Source organism: Aythya fuligula, chromosome 24 (assembly GCF_009819795.1).
Source record: "Aythya fuligula isolate bAytFul2 chromosome 24, bAytFul2.pri, whole genome shotgun sequence".
Taxonomy (NCBI): domain Eukaryota; kingdom Metazoa; phylum Chordata; class Aves; order Anseriformes; family Anatidae; genus Aythya; species Aythya fuligula.
The window spans coordinates 5,242,570-5,259,639 of NC_045582.1; the positions used below are offsets into that span (position 1 = coordinate 5,242,570).

The 17,070-nt window shown below is 40.0% G+C and overlaps 1 protein-coding gene across 1 annotated transcript; it reads left to right on the plus strand.

The window, feature by feature from the left end:
• Nucleotides 1-1,310: 1,310 nt before the first annotated feature.
• Nucleotides 1,311-14,768, plus strand: MEIOC (meiosis specific with coiled-coil domain). The gene is made up of 6 exons (XM_032202559.1): nucleotides 1,311-1,474; nucleotides 1,601-1,705; nucleotides 3,145-5,002; nucleotides 6,594-6,728; nucleotides 10,636-10,816; nucleotides 14,111-14,768. Exons 1-6 carry the CDS (start codon nucleotides 1,311-1,313, stop codon nucleotides 14,332-14,334), a joined length of 2,667 nt encoding a protein of 888 aa, XP_032058450.1. The 3' UTR covers nucleotides 14,335-14,768.
• Nucleotides 14,769-17,070: the final 2,302 nt, after the last annotated feature.

The window sequence follows — 17,070 nt, forward strand, 5'->3', positions numbered from 1 at the left end:
TTTGTTTTCAGATTTTGCCTGGTACCATCTGCTGTGCTGGGATAGATTTTGAAAGCTTCCCTGTCATCCCCACTGCACCCAGAATTCCAAGAAAACTCCCCCTAAGAGAGATTCAAATTTGAGAATAACAGAATAACTGCAAATACCATAGGGCCTTCTACCCCTTCTCTCCCTCTCAACTTTCATAGTTCGTGAACTTCCCATAAACCTTTGTTTATTTTGCACTTTCTCTCCCTGTTTCATCCCAAACATCACAGAAATGGGGCTGACAGTACTGGAAAGAGGGAAAGGACAACAGATGAGTTCCATTTGAACATTTCATGGTTTTAGAGGCAGAGTGACAGAAGACACAGGCATTTATGTAGAAAGCTGATTAATGTGTAGAGGTAGCATTAACCAACAAGAAAGACTGCGGAGCAAAATGTGTGGGAGGAGAAATTAGGACTTCAGCTGCAGATGTGCTAAATTTAGCTGAATAAGTCATGGAAGAGTTAACCGCTGGCATGCTGAAGCGTGGAGTGTTTAGAGCCAGCAGAGGGAAATGGGTTTAGAGTAAAGGGACATCTGAAGCTAAAAAGCAGTTTTTGAAGTTGCTTGTACTGAGCTCACCTGGATTAAAAAAATGGAAAGTCACAGGAGCAAAATCAAGAGATTGTGACTGAGAGTTAAAGTCAAAAACAATAAAGTGTAAGGATGAAGGGAGGGGATTAGGACTTGGTTAGAGGGTGTCTAATGAAGCATTTAAAAAAAGATTGAGAGATATTATGAAGTGTTACTCAATGTGAGAGATGAAGGGGTAGTGAAGTTGAGGAAGATAATGTTTCGATGTGTGCTTTGTTCTTCTGTTAGCATAAACATTTGTAACAAGGTGAGGAACAAATGACTATTCTAAAGAAAACTGAGAAGGAGAAGCTTAGATCTTGCAACAGGTATTTGAGTGGCATGCCATAGAGTCCAAGCATTCACATAAACCAGCCTGTTGAGCAGGAGGATTAGTCTGGCCAGTAGGAAGCGCCATGATAGTTAAGTATATTAGATTTCTTTTCATTTTGCATTTCATAGCCATAAAGTTTATGGCTGATACGGCCTGGAATTTTTACTTCTATTGTTATCTGCACTGAGCAGTAGCCAGTAGCAGAAGTTACTTTTTGACATAATACTACAACCATGTGGTTTGTGTTTTTTTCTCATGATCTGGTTACCCCAGGGGTAAACTCACGTACAACCTGGTAGAATGATGAAATGACAATTTGATTTAATATTTATAAAAAGTGTTTAATATTGAAATTAATGCTTTTATTGTATATAAAATGCAGAATGAAGAAAATGTAGACCTACCTCAGACCTACAGTTCTTCCATTTCAACATCAGAATACTCTGCACCTGCGGACCCTTCCCTTCTATATGCACCGTGGTCTGTGTATGGAGATGACAATAAGCAGTCTGCCGCTTCCCAGATTAATGTGAAGTCCAGGTAGGCAGTTTGACAGAGATCATTTGTGTTGAATGAATAGATTTTTTTGTTGTTTTGTGTGATTTAAATCTAATGAAATATTTAAAACAAAGTAATTATTTCAATTTATATTCAATTTGTTCTCAGAATTCAGACTGAAAGGAATGATTATGGCAGTGAAACAGATTTATATGGTCTAGTGTCTAACATCTTGGAAGAACAAGATAAATCACAGCCATATTGTGCTGAGGGGTGAGTAGGTTGCCGTGAGAGCACTATTGTCATTCACTTTCTCTGACAAAAACTACCCTCACTGTTCTGCATCTGCTTTCTATTTGTCATCTTCATGTCAGCTGCTAGCAAGCAAGTCCTCATACTCTTCACAACTTCCCCTCCTTCACCCTAATCTTCTAGTATTTTACTTGTGATATTAGTTTAGTAGCTTTTGGCTTTCTGGTATTTATGGAACTCTTTTATTAGAAGTTTTAATATAAGTTCTTAATGAGCCTCCTAGAAATGCTGTATTAAAATAAATCTCCTTGAGCATATACCTTGGCTTAATTTTTTAGATCAAGATAGGGTTCAGGCTTTAGGTTCTTTATTAATTGATTTCAAGTCATAGAAAGAATACACAAAAATAGAAACAGTATTCTTTCACACTCTTGAATTGGCAGGAGGGAAGAGTATTTCTTTATGGATGTGCCACTTAAGCAATATTTATATATCTAAATGTCATTGATTATGCTGATGTTCTAATGCTGGAAGAAACCATTAGGTAGTTACGATAACTTGACACAGAACAATTCAGGTCCCATTTCTTTCTGAATCTGAGCTTTCTAGATCTAAGAGATAAGAAAGGAACCCCGGTTCCCAAGGCAGGCGCCATTCTTCCTTCCTGTCTTCCCCAAACTGCTCTACTGGTTTCTCTATGTTTGCTGAGTTATGTTGCTGAAGTGAAGGAAAACTTTAGAGAGAGTCATTCTTGATCAAAGTATGTACCTGGTAATTCCTTTGCTTTAGCCAGTTTTGACTGGATTTCTGTTCTCAGTGCTGCCAAATTCAGCTGGAACCAGCTACTGTTCCATTTTTCACTTAGCCTGTTTACAGCTTTCCTTGACCCATTGTGTTTGTTCCTGTGTTAATCCATGGTAATTAGTGGAAGGAAAGGAAATTTGCTGAGAAACCTGTTTTTAGTGAGTTGATTTACCTGTAAGAAGCAGCGTAAGCCAGTGTGAAACTCAAACGATTCTGAAGCAATAAGCAAGATGATACACAGAAGCATTTTGTCTGGAGAACTCTGTCGTGGCTTTGAAGGCCTGTGGGTATTTTGAGCAGTATGATAATCTTAACCTGTTTATCCACCAGGAATATGTTGGAGATAATGCATAGTAAATACTTGGAAAGAATTGGTTGGACATATTTGGTATGTATGCATCACTCGAGGCTTGAAGGCATTGTACATAGCTCCCAAAGTCTATGGGTTGGTTTAGGCAAGCCAGAATTAGCCGTCTAGTCCAGGTACAGGAAGCCGAGCAGGTTACAGGAGTAGATAGAAGTTGGAGAAAGAGATCCTTTAATCAATTAAGAGAAATGGTTGGGGGAGAATTGGATGCTTAAACTTTTTCCTGCATTTGGGAATGGAAGAGGAGCGCTACGGACAGAATCTAACCGTGTATTTCTTGTTTTTCAAGGAGTTGCTCTTCCAGCTTAAAGTCAGTTTGGCCCATGAATGCAACCAGAATTGCAGACCACCATGACTTGTCAGAAACTAAAAGACCAGTTGTTGCAGCTGTTTCGCAACAAGGTTTTTATGGTAGTGAATCCACATCTGCTGCTGAAAAACAGTACTTGCAAAGTGGTAATCTTGCATCACAACAAAAAGTAGATGAATGTTATCACGGGTTTACTGGTATAGACCTTGAAGAGCAATGGTTATACTCTCCTAAAAATGAGCATGTCAACTGTTGCAATATGCAGACTAGTGAGAATATTAAGACAACACCTATATATCAGAACTATCCATATATAAAGAACACCTTTACACCTCAAGTGGGGTATTTAGAAGTAATTAAAGACTCGGGAGCTGATGCTTACTCCTACGGAAGAGAGAAGGTCTGTCCCAAAGGAGCAGATGTGCAGTTGCACCAAAAGCGGGCAGAAACACTTCTTCCACAGTTTCACAGATACAACGAAAGTATGGATTATAGTAGATATACTGAGTATTCTCATTCTGGTAAAGCAAAGCCTAACAAGAGCACCAATTGTAGCCTCCAAGAAAACAAGAAGTTAGTAAATGGAACAACTGAGGCATCGTCTCTGGACACAGAACCCTATACTAAATTATTTCAAGTTAAATCGGGTACTCAGAAAAAAATAGAAGATACAATTCCAGATCAGCAAAACTTTACATTTCCCAAGGCTGCAGGACTTCTATCAGAAAAACAATTTTCTAATGAGCCTTCATTCTGCACTGATCTGGGACAAAAATTTGACTATGGACTAAAATCTCTTACAGCTTGTCCAGGAAATAGCGACTGTGCAAATGGTGTAGATAAGCAGCAGTTTTCCAAGTCTGATCTTCAGAATTCTGAATACTGTAAATCAATTCCTTTACTACCAAACTCAGCAAACACTTCAGCAGGTACTAATGTAAGGCCAACTTGGATGAACATTCAAAGTAAAAGCACTGCTTCTGTCCCATTTCAGAGCCCAAGTCCTTTGGTGAAACTGAATAATCATTTATCTGCTTTTCCAAAGCATTTCAGTCATCCTAATGATTCTTTTCCGTTATCATCTTCAAACCTCCCTTTAAATAGTAATTTATTTCATAAGTACTGTCAAGATAATCCTTCGTTTTTTTCAAGTCTTGATTTTCGTTATAACCCTTCAGAACGAGCACAGTCTGCTTCTTATATGGAGGCACTGGTTAAGTCTGGAGAAGAGAATCTCATTGACTATCTGAGTGACAAGAGATTAAAGCAGCCAAATGGATTCTGTGAAAATTACTCAGCTCAGCAGTTTGGGATCATTGAAAATCTGAACAAACACTGTTTTCAGTTGAAGACACAGAGTGGACATTACGATCTGGAAGGACAAAAACACGCAGACAGTTTGTTGCAGAACATGTACCAAGATCCAGTGGAGTCTCAGGGACAGTTTAGTCTCAGGCAGGGAAGCGGAGACAGTAATGCCATCAACCATGTGACTCGCCTACAGGCCTCCAGCTTTCCCAATAATTGCATGATGGGTGACTTGAGACGTAATCCGCAGCTTGGTTCAAGCACATTCCCTTTGAGATCCGCTCGTCCATTTGGCCATTCAGTTGTCCCTCTGATGGAATCCTATGACTTGTTCTCCTGTGATGATTTAAATCGCTTCTATCCTTACTTTAATGATATGATGTATGGTGATGGCTCTTTTTCTGGTTTTGTACCAGCATTTGGATTTCAAAGGCAAGTTAAAACCCGTAGTGGACCTGCCAGCGAGCTCCATCTTAGACTAGAAGAGTGTTATGAACAGTGGAGAGCTTTGGAAAAAGAAAGAAAGAAGGTAAAGAAAAAAAATGTATATTAATATGCCATAGCACAGATTTAATTAAGATCTCATCACACTCAAAGGTCAGACCCATTAGAGAACATGGGTAGTTCTCACTGTTATGAGTTGAAACACTTAAAGATTTTGCTTCCATATATATCAGAGAGTGAATACAGAAGTTTCAAAGGTTTATAGCCTGCTTTGGAGCATACCCAATGTTGTACTGCATGTTACACTTAGAGCAGGAATTTGGTGGCATTTTCAGTTTCTGTTTGGGGTTCAGGGAAAGGTTTGTTGTATGACGGAAAAAAATACACTCTAGCACAAGAAACAATGCATCTGGAAACTTGCAAGGCAAATACATCAATTCTATTTTGAATTAGGACTAAACATCAATCCTTTCAAGAATCACAGCTCTTTCAAGGTGTTCTTCTCACTTTTCTGTTTCCCTGATGTTTAAAACTTAACATATATTGTGGGAAGTGTCGTGATATTTTTTTCCCAGAAACTGAAGAAACAGTAACATTAAAACACTTAAACTAAAAAGCTTCAGACAATTCTGTAGGAAGCAGTTTCCCTATGTAAAGCAGTTGCCCTTTTTGGTAATCAGTCTAAGTGCCTTGGGTTCCCATTGTTAAATGTATAAGCTAGCTTAATTTCTTCAGCTTCGGTGGTACGGAAATTCAGAATCAAGCTGGAACCATCATGTTCTCTGAGGGAATTGTGACCAAATGTAACCAGGGAGTATTGGGGGCTGGTTATTTGGTTGTTAGCTTCTCTGTGGAACTACTGGGACTGTTTTCCCAGTCCAACAAAATAAATTTAATGGGGATGTAATGTAGATTTTTGCAAAGCAGTTTGTGACAAAAGCCAGTTGTTACTTTGAATAGAGTGGTTAGAGGGAAATAGGGTTGATGTTTGAGAAAATGAAGCTGCAGCCTTGCCTGGACCACCACCAAACTATCTAAGAAAGGCAACTTTAAAACAGATTTAGTTAGGTCTCTGTTGTTACAGATGTCTGAGAGTAACGTAGTACTGGACTGAATGAGATTGAAATTTGAAATTTTACGGTCAGTTTTCAAAGTAATTTTCTTACAGGTAAGTAATATTTGATTTGACATAAAGCAGCAACAACAACAAAAAAGCCTACATTTTGTGCAATTTGATGAAACTACAAAATCTTAATTGCTGACTTAGGCAATTATTTTTTTTTTTTTTTTTTAGATGAGGTCTATACCCGTTCGCCCATTTTTTTTTGCCTTGTATTTTTTGCTTGCCTCCATACTATTTACAGAAAAAAAAAAAAAAGGATGCAGGCTGTAATTGAAGTGAGAAGACGTGGCACTTCTGCATGCCACATATACGCCACGCTTTATCTTTCCATAATTACTCTATTTGAACTGCTTTGAGTAAACTGGTTGTTCGTTTAATGCAGGTGATTGTCATACAAAATGGTTAAATTCCAGGTGTCTGAATCTGCATTATCTACTTCAGAAAATCCAAAACCCCAGGGAAAAAATATTGTGCATCTTACACTTCTTGCTTCTATAATAAAGCACACCTCACAACTTACATTCTTAGGGAGTTATCTTTTGTTTTCCTGCAGACTGAATCAGCTCTTGCTAAGAATTACCCAGGGAAAAAAGTTTCCAGTACTAACAACACCCCAATTCCAAGGCTGACATCAAACCCATCAAGAGTTGATCGCTTAATTGTGGATCAGCTACGTGAACAAGCCAGAGTGAGTTGTAGAAAGATTATAAAAAAACTGTACTTATCACATGGATCTTAGAGTACAGCATAAGATATGTAAATTTATCAGAGCAGCTTATTTCCAAATAGCTTTGTTCTTAAAGGCTGTGCAGGGAATAATACTTCAGCAGGCACAGCTAGAATTTTTACAGCTCCAGGTTCTGTGCTCTGTTAGCAGAGAACCCACTGAGTAGCGGAGGCACACGTTTACCTATGTACATGCCAGGTGTGTTTTCTATTTCAAAAGCGTGCATGCCATGCCAGTAATCAGTCTAATCTAGCCAAGCTGCTTGCACAGCTCTGAGATGTGCCTGCATTTTGAGCTCTTCTGTTTTGAACACCTCTTTTGCCCCTGCTCAGCAGAGAAACGTTCTTTGTGGATTTGTACACACTAAAAAGCAGGTGTTTATTAACGTTTATAAGACATTACGACATATTTGCTTAAGAGTCTTGTGTATTTGTTACTGCAGAGTGTTTATTAGATGCAACTTTAGACTGAATTTCTACATCATTCATTTGCTTCTTAAGCCAAACAGCCACAACCTGTAAACGAGACTGGTGTTGTTTGGGCTGCGTGTGGCTCTGTGGCCAAACGATGGTGCCAGTGTGCAACGTCGTGCTGCTTTCTGAGGCAGCAGCCTGCGCAGAATTCTGCGAGGGAGACCAGAGGGAGGAGACAAACACACGCAGCGCCAATCTGTGCTGCCAACAGAACAGAGATGGCCTGATCCAGCTGTTCTGAGGCAGAGAGGCCAGAGCCAGGCTGCCCGTGCTGCAGGAGGAAGAGAAGTGTGTGCCGAAAGCAGAGACACTGCAGCTCGTCCTTGCTAAGGGACATGAGATTAAAGGTGGTGGCTATTCTGAAAAATGCTGGTTTTTGGAGGAACCAGTGCGACTGAGCTCAGCTGCTGCAGAGGCAGTGGTGCTAAGGTGCAGTCTCACCAGTCTTGCACAGGTAAAAATAAGCCACGGAACTGTGTTTGCTCACAGCCTGCTGAAATCAGTCTTCTGCAACCGCCTGGTTTTGTTCATATGTCTGAGTAGTGAGAATAGTACAAGATGTGTTGATAGGCTGAAGTCTTAGTGGACACATTTTAAACTACTGTTTTGTGAACCCCAAAAGAGCAGTGTTTGGAAGTTACCTCCTGAATTTGAGAAGGCTTGCCTGTCCCTGTCCTACTATTGTAAGATTTTGTCTAAAATAGGACTTAATCTTGTCCAGCCATTTGAGGAACCAAACTTCATGGTGAAGAGCCACAAATGCTTGGTAGATGGCAGCTGAAAAGTAGTTTCAAGGATGCTTGAAAGCACAGTAGGGCTGTTTAACTTGGTTTCTAACATCAAAAAGCTGAGTGACAGCCAAAGAGAAACATTGGCACAAAGGTTCAAGTTGGCTGGATCTGGGATTAGCTCTTCAGAGTGTGGAGCATCCAGTTAAATCCTGTTGGTGGTCACAGACTTTGCATTTCTCATTTGAGATTTCCACTTGCAGTTGCTCTCAGTTCCAGAACAATAGCTGTAGGAGAAGTGACAATAGCTTTCTTCACTGTGCCATCAGTAGCTATTAAAAACACTTTAAACCAGAATCAACTCTCTACAGACTCTCATCTCCTTTGTGCCTGGGGAAATGTAAATCTACAGCTCTTTTGTAACTGGAGAATGCCATCCTGCTAGGGGATACTTGGAGCCTGGACCTTCAGTCTTTCCTGGTGAAGCCTCTCTGTTCTGGGCTAACAATTATTTTTGCCAGAGAGAGTAAATATGAAGTTGTTTCTAGTCGTGAGGTTGTCTGTATGGGCTTGGTGAAGTATCATAGTCCCTGATGCACAGATGTTGTTTTGTGACGAACAGGCATCGAAGCTGGGCCTGAAACTTCAGTCCTTACTCCATGGTGTATTCTCACCTCTGAGCTGGAGGGTCAGTGCGGTGCTGGCTGTTTCCGCTGTTTCCCTGCAAGCATGCCACTCCAGTGGTCAGCCTCAACATTGCTGCTGGCTTTCTGCTGTTCCCACATGAGGATTTGAATTATTCAGCGAGCCCTGTGACAGTCAAAGGGTATTGGTTGTGCTTTACAAGGGAGGGCAGGCTTAAGAAATGCCTCTGAGGCGCAAGTGGGAGCAAATTTCTCTTTGGAGTTCAGAAGAAACTTCTGAAAAACGTGAGGGGGTGGGAATTGGAGCATTTGAGCCTTCAGTGGTTCCCCTTGGGTTGCTGGGGCAGCCCAGTTTTGATGATTTTGTGGACTTTGATTTTAGACACGTGGTATGCAGGCATAGCATAAAGAATGGAGACATTTAACTTGCCACTGTGATCCTGTTAGAAAAGATTGTGGTACCTGAAAAATGAGTCTTGCAGAACCGAACTCCTCCTGTGGATCTGGACGTAAGAGTAGCACATGGAATCATTTAGCCTGAAAGACCTTCAAGATCATCAAATCCAACCATCAACTACTCTAAGCGAGACTGGGAAATGACTGTCAGCATCATCTTATGTCATTTCACTTGCTTATATAATCCTGCTATTCCACTCCTTAAGATTTGTCTTTTTCTTCAGAAACAATTCTAGTGATTTTCAAACAGTCTTAACTTCTGTTTCCTTTCCTAGTCACTGATTCCTCAGCTGTTTATGCGAAGTTCTCCTTGCTTCCTTCGCACTTTTTTTTTTTTTTTTTAACGTAGATCATCACTTTTTGAGTTTACTGGTTGCTGCTGTCACAGTAACTCACAAAAATTATTTCTGCCTATGTTTTTTCAAGGCTTTCACATGACCTAAGGGAGAGCAGGACTGTTCTGGCAGTGGGACCTTGCTTCTTCCCAAATGCTCACTCCTGAGCCTGGTGGCAAGGAGGAGGCTGCCCTAGCTGCTATTGTGGATGCTGTTGTCAAAATAATTGTCTTGCCAACAGTCTGTTCTGAGGGTACTTGGGGCAGGTTGGACAAATTGTCCTGGTTCAAATGCTTTTGTTTCCCACTGTTACATCTTACAAACTCAGGGCTTGTCCTTTTCTTAGAAAAGCCTACAGTCTTTTTGCGAGGAAACATCAAGAACTTGGCTTTGCACTGTGCTCCAAGCCCCTGGTAATTTTTTAACCTGTGGATGACCATTAATCATCAGATTTCTTTATAGATCATCAAGTGTAGCCATTGTCCTGTAAGCATTACAGTTTTGGAATTCTGTGTTCATTTCTGCAAACCAGGTTCTGCAGAGGTCTGTGAACCACTCACCCAGGGAAAATTCATACTAATGTGACTGTTGTAAGGTAAACAAGACAGCAGAGATGCAGGTTTTCAACTGACTGAAAAAAAAAAAACAATGATTTTTGGATGCTTTTGCTTGGTATTCTCTGAGAGAACTCCTTTAGTGTTGAAGGCCCATCTTCAGTTAGTGGTTCCACATCTGGCTTTAGCCAGTCGGAATTGGGACTGCTGCTCTCCCGTGTTGCCGTTTGGTTTACACTGCCACAAGGAGATCATCTGGGTGAAAACTGGCCAGTCTTGGTGGGACTGGTGTTCACCCAGGTAGCTGCAGCATTGCTGACAGAAAGTAGGGCCATGGTGATCTTGTTTTAGAAGAGGGCATGTTTCATGGAACCACCTCCCATTGCAAATTTGTCTCAAAGTTGGATATATCCATTATTAACGAGTAAGCAGGTGTCCTAATACTTGGTTATTGTAGGTTTTGCTGTTATCGTGTGCACACCCATGTATTTTACAGCTTTGTTTTTGGAGAAGAAAAAATCCCAGGTAAGAGTTTAACTACTTCAATTATAACTTTATGAACTGTTCTCAAAGGAAAATAATGGTTATTGTTAACCTTTTCTTCCTACTCTGGTTAATTTTCATGTGAGTCTTGGTGAGTACAGCATGAACTCTTGTAACGTGTGAAATGTTCATTAGGTTGTGACTTTGCTGGGAAAAATGGAGCGCCTTCGCAGTTCTCCTCTTCATGCTAACATTTCTACTGCTCTTGATAAACACCTGGAGGTAATTCATGTAGTGCAGTCACGTAGAAAAGATGAAATTGTAAATGCTTCGAATCGACAGAGGCAAGGAGCTCCCAGATGCCAAGATGACAGAGGTATAACTATGCTTACATCGATAAGGCAACTGAAAAATTCCACAAGTGTTGCAAGTCTGTATTAAAATTTGTAAAGGTTTTTATCTTACTGTTTTATTTCATTTTAAAATAAATTACAATCTTAAATTATTTTTCAGCTTTGAGAGAGGCAGACTATGCTTTCTAAATGATGGTTTTGAGAGGACACGGTAAAACATTGGGTTTTAGAGGCAAATCGTTTAAATAAGTTTTGATTGCATTTATTTGACTAATAAACTAGCAACTAATAAAAGACAGTGGGTTTTTTATGTAATGCAGCTTGGCATTGGAGATGATACTAAGCTATTGCCTCTTTCTTCTTCCAGTCCTTCATAGTCCTGTTACCATCACCCTTCTAGTCCTGTTTGTGTTTTTGCGTACAACTTGGTATCTGAATGTTGAATCTGTGAAGAGACCAAGATGGCCTTGAGTTATGAATGGATTCCCTCTTTAAGTATTTCTGTCATAGATTGACATAAAATGCAAGTAATATTTTGGATGAATATACAATGACACATTGGTCAGAATGTTTTTATTCTTAATGGCATCCAAAATGCACAGAATATTCAGCTTAATCTTCTGCTAGTACACAGGCAGAATGGCAGCTTCTCTTCTGTCATTGTTCCCAACGTGTGTCAGGTTAAAGTCCTGCCACCTGTAATACTCTGCTTTATGGCCTTGTATTGGAACTTTGCTACATTTCTGTGACTGCACCGTTCATTTCCTGACTCGCTTTCCAAACTGAATTATCTGGATTACTTTATGCCTTTTGTGTGTCCCATCATGCAGTTCTGCAGTTCTCAGGATTACACTACAGCAGTTCCCCTTTCCGCCTCTTCACAATCATTCTCATCTCTCTTTACCTTGAAGGTCATGTCACTTTTTTTGTTAAGCCCATTCAAGTTGTTGGTGTTGACTCCTCAACCAGATCAGTGACCTCTTTGGAACCGAGTAGACTGGCAAAGACAAGATGTCCTCAAGATCAGTTCCCCAGTAGAAGAAGAAGTGGGGTTTGTACAATGGGACCTGAGGACTGAACTAGATGGGTCGCAATTTCCGTGCCTACCTCTCTTCCCTGCTGACTGTCTCTAACATGTTAGCTTGTTATGGCAACTGGGGAGACTTTCAGACAGTAGAATATTCAATCTAGTAACTGCATTTGTTGCATGTCTGGGAAAGCCTTGAGGAAAACACTTGAAGCTGTGCATCTCCTCTCTTTGGCAGAACTTCCTTGCTATGTGAGGTTTGTTTTGCTTGAGAAAAGGTGTCCTCCAGCTCAACCCTGTTTCCACTGCACCTTTCTATTCCATCTGATAGGATGTGAAGTATCTTACAAGGCAGAACCTGCCTATTGTGTCCAGTATTCTAGGACAAACAATAGTATTTTCTTCTCCCAGCTACTTCACTTTTGTTGCAACACATATTTACTTCAGTGGGAAGCAGGTGGAGCTGAGCTGCCTCTTATCTGCCCCTTCATGCACAACATGAGTCTGAAAAATTCTGCTTTTACACACTAGAGTTGCAGAACTGTACAAGCTATCTGGCAGTTGTTTGTAAATGTTCATGACCACTTAACAAATGAAGTTCTGGAAGAAGTGGTGATGAGAAAAGGGATTATACGGAGTGCCATCTGTCACCCAGAACACCCATCAAACCTTTCAGTGCAGCATCCAGAGCCATCTGTGACCATACCTCTGTTTTGAGATTGCCCTAGATGCAATGTTCAAGATCTCTCAGAAGAATCTAGATGTTACAGGTTGTTTTTTTTTGTTGTTTGTTTTGTTTGTTTTTTAAGGGGGGGAAAGACCTTTTAATGTCTGTAACTCTGACACTGCATTCAGCTAAAGACTTTAAAACAACTCTTCCTTATTCCTCTGGGATTTTCCCTTCTTACGTGGTAGTGATCAAACACCTTACTATCTTACTGCTTTGAGATACACGTTTATCTGAGTGTCACTTGTTTCTTAGCTTCTTCTAGGCAGTCCAGATGTTACCATTCCTGTGGTCTGTTCTTGATTTTACGAAGTTTGGTGTGAAAAGTTGGAATTCTGAAAATTCAAAAGTCAGTCATAAAATGCTCCCACTCTGTATTCTGTCCTTAATTTCTCCAGAGCTATCCTTTCAGAGTTCTTCGGGTGACTGACATTTGTGTTGGACAAGTGTATTTCATCTGTGATTCTTCATAGTTACCTACATCAACTTTCTTGTATCACTCCTTCCAGCTACTTATAGCGTTAACTATATAGGAATCAGTGGTCACAGTGCAGAAGATATCTCAGAATGGGTTTCACAGAAATCAGCCCATTGAGCGAGAGCCAGATGAGCTGGTGAGGAAGTGAAGTTAAGCCTTTATTTCCTGTCCTTTTCTGAGGTACCCCTCATATCTCCAGGAGAGAGATACTTTCACCTAGAACAGTGCATCCAAAAATATTAGTTGAAGGTATGTGCCAGCTTTTTGCAGTAGAATGAAACTGCAGTCATGCTTACTGAGCATCAGTGCTTGGAGGAGCAGATCTTAAATCTTCGTCTTCCACTTCTTCCAAGCCCCATGGAAGTGTGGGCAAGTACTCACATGCTTTCTGTGCAGTCCAATATGCAATGGGGTGTTAACCAGCTCTAACTGGAGTGTGCCCCTATCTCAAAATAACATGCAAGTTCTGAGTGAAAATTACAGTACCTAGAAGAGGGTATTAAATTTGTTTCCTCACAGAGGCTGGAATTGAAATCAAAGAATTATCTACGCGTTAAATGATTGTTTTAAGTGTTGAGCTGTTATATAGATGGACCACTGCATCACCTCTGCTTCGTTTTATCTTAAAGTGGTGGGTTTTGTCACTTTTTTGTCTAACATAATCTGTATGCTCTAATAAAATGCTGTAAATGAGCTATCCCTTCAGTTGTCTTGCCTGAGATATTAGGCAAGATGGGCAAAGGATCCAGTGTATTAATCTGAAGAGGTCACTGTGAGTAATCAGCAATGAGCTTGGGGAGGAAGCCTTCAGTGTGTGTATACATGGAATACTTCCAAACACTGAGGTGATTGCAAGGCTTTAGGTGCTCTTAATAACAGATGAGAGCTAAGTAGGAATTTCGACAAAATAAGTACCTAAATTCCGTATACCTTTTATTGGGGCCTAAAGGAAAAGACACAAAATGAGACTAAAAAAAAGGGCCTAAAAGGTATTGCTCTTTTTATCAGCACCAGGGTGAATTAATTCCAGTAATGCTTGCTGATTAACTCTGTAATAAAGATTAAAATACCTTTCACCCTCACAGATGTTTTTGCACTTGCTCTGGCAATTAAAGAGATGAGTGTAGCAACACGGAAAGCACGTACAACTCTCTGGTGCGCGCTCCAGATGACCCTACCTAAACCTTCAGCTGGACAAGTAGTTACGGAGAAAGCTCTGCAGGAGATAGTACAACCTGAAGAAAAAGTGTGTGAAAATCTGAACGACTGTGGCATCCTAAATCAGAGGGCTGAAATAAGCAAGCACTAATCAAGTATCAGTTGCATACGGAAGTAAACTTTGCAGTGTGTATGTGTGAAGAGATGATACATTAAATCTTCCTAATTATTTCTGAAGTTCAAACAACTAATATTAATATTTAAATCTCTACCTTGATGAGAAGTTGAATTTTCTTAAGGGCTCTCAAGTTCTGCTTAAACTGTCAACATTACAGGCAGCATCAGGATGTAGTAAAGCCTGATGAATGTAAAAACTGATGCGTTAATTTAAAACAATCAGACTCGCTAAACAACTAACAGCTAAGATATTATTTAACTTTTACAGGTGAGCCCTGGTATAAAATTCTTCCGTTAAGTTCATTTAGTATTGCTTTAGTAAGTAGGTTTTAAAATAATGAGTCTTAAAGACTTTAGTCTACTGTGGTGTCCAGCCAGTATCAGACAAGATTGTGATGTAAAAATGTTTTCCTTATCAAACTAATACCTGGAAACAGGAAGAAAATGCTAAAAGTACCCAATATTCATGTAAAATTAAATATTTAAAATATTAATATATATGAATTTGAGATTTTAGAATCTAAGTTTGTGAAAGGAAATGCACCAGGTTCTACTAAATTAATGATGATAAAATTGCTGTTGTGAAACCATGCAATTTAGTGAATGTGTTCAAATCATTTGGGCATGCTCTTGGGGAAAAAAAAAAAAAAAGAACCTCTTTTAAAGTATTTAAACATAATCAAAATATGACATGCACACAGTATTAACCTCTAGAAAGCTGTACAACAGCTGAAATAATGAGTGTTGTTTTTAATACCTTCACTTTAAACTTTGAAAAGAGGGTATCACAATGTTCTGAAATCTTTTTTTTTTTTGAAGTTAGTCTTTCACTAGTTTGGTTTGTGATTTGATTGTCGTATTTTAGATATCTTAGTTTACATCTGTGTTTTTGACAGCTATTAATACTTGGTGTTTATCTATGTATCTTATCTCAATCTCTTTGTATGGAATATAAATAACTTATTCATTGATACAAAGTGTTGTTATTATGTGGCTCAGGAGATAAGGGGTTTTAACACTTCGAGCATCGCGTTTATAATGTCTGGATTAAATTTATTCAGCTATGCTTGCCTAGATACCCAGATATTTGAAATGTCTGTGTTCTTCCTACTTCTAGAAATCCTGATACGTAAAAGGTGTAACGACACCACATAAATTGTCATTAGATGATGTGAGAAAGAAACTGAATGAGAATGCAGGAGAAAGTAGAGTAACCGTTTTGATCACTGATATGACCAAAAGTACTGCCAGAGTGATTTTATTGGGGCAGGAGGACAAAGTACATCTTGATACCACAAGTCACTGCATTAAGATTTGTTAAGTTTAACCTAGGACATGTTAATGTTAAAAACAGTACTGTACTGAATGTAGTCTGTCTGGTAAGAAATAAATTAGCTTTTGTTGAAGAGCATTTGTTCTGTGTTTTTCTTCATAGTGTCAGTTCCTAAAATATTCTCCATTAATGGCGATTGTAATTTTCAGTTAGTTATTGAAATAAGAGTTACCAAGCAGTGGTAATACTGAAATTACTCTCTTGATGCTAATAGAGGAAATGACTGTGACTTTAGACAAACTAAGGCAAAATTAGTGTAGTGAATCCAAAGTGGTGTGTGTATACATGTATATATATATAATTTTTTTTCCTCTATTTTCTTGGTTGCAAGCTCTGTACTGTCAGACAAAGCTTGTGCAATAATTTCAGTATCTGCAATAGAAATCTCAGGAGTGTGTCTGGAGTTCTGTTCTAAATTTCTTGGTCTTGGTGCCAGGACAAGGAAAGTAAAATGACAATTTTTTAGATTAGGAACTTCCTAAGCAGGGACTCATGGGTCTGCAGTAACACACTCCAGAATATTAGCCTAACATCAGCGATCAGCGCTCTGAATCAACACCAAAATTTATTGACATTTGGTAATAGCTTTGCAGCTTAAAGGATGACCTGTAACATCACAAGCTGGGAAGCATTAACTGCTGAAGTGGGCCAATGGCCAAAGCAGAACTTGTTCCTCAGGTCCTGTTGATTGACACATCTGTGCACACACAAGACTTCACCATGCTCTTAGTCTTCCAGCTCCGAACGCTGGTCAGCTGCCGTGGGGAAGTGCTTCAGGCTAGCAGGGGGTCTCTGCCACTGTGGCCCTGGAGTTCTGCTGGGTGCGTGAGGCTGGGTGCCTCCCTTGCTGCTGCTTCCCTGACAGCAAAAGGTGCCTTGCTTAAATATAGGCCCTTCTCTGTGGGCACAGGAGGGGCTGTAACTGTAGGTGCTGCTGGGTGTGCTGCCAGGAACACTGTCCTGACCCACCTGCCAGACATCGCATATTTATACCAATACCCTGCGGCTGCAGTGCAGATGATGTCAGCAGAGGTGAGCCACCCATTGTGAGAGGTTGCTGATGTGGTGTGCTTGGAAGCAGTCTCCTCCGAAAGCCATACAAGTGGCTAGTGAACGTGTATGTGATTTGATGGGTGACGTGCCGCTCATTTTTTTGTTCTTTGAAAGGACAGACTGAACCAGTAACAGGCACATGGGTGTCAGGTCCAGTAACAAGTAGGGTAACACGGGCTGTTTTCTCTTAACCTTTATAAGCAAAGGTTGGAAAAAAAATAAAAAAAAGACATGTAGCAGGCTCTGGTGTACCAGCAGCTATACAGATGGACAGCTCCAGGCTTCTAGGGAAGTGACTGTCCCCTTGTACTTGACTCTGGTGAG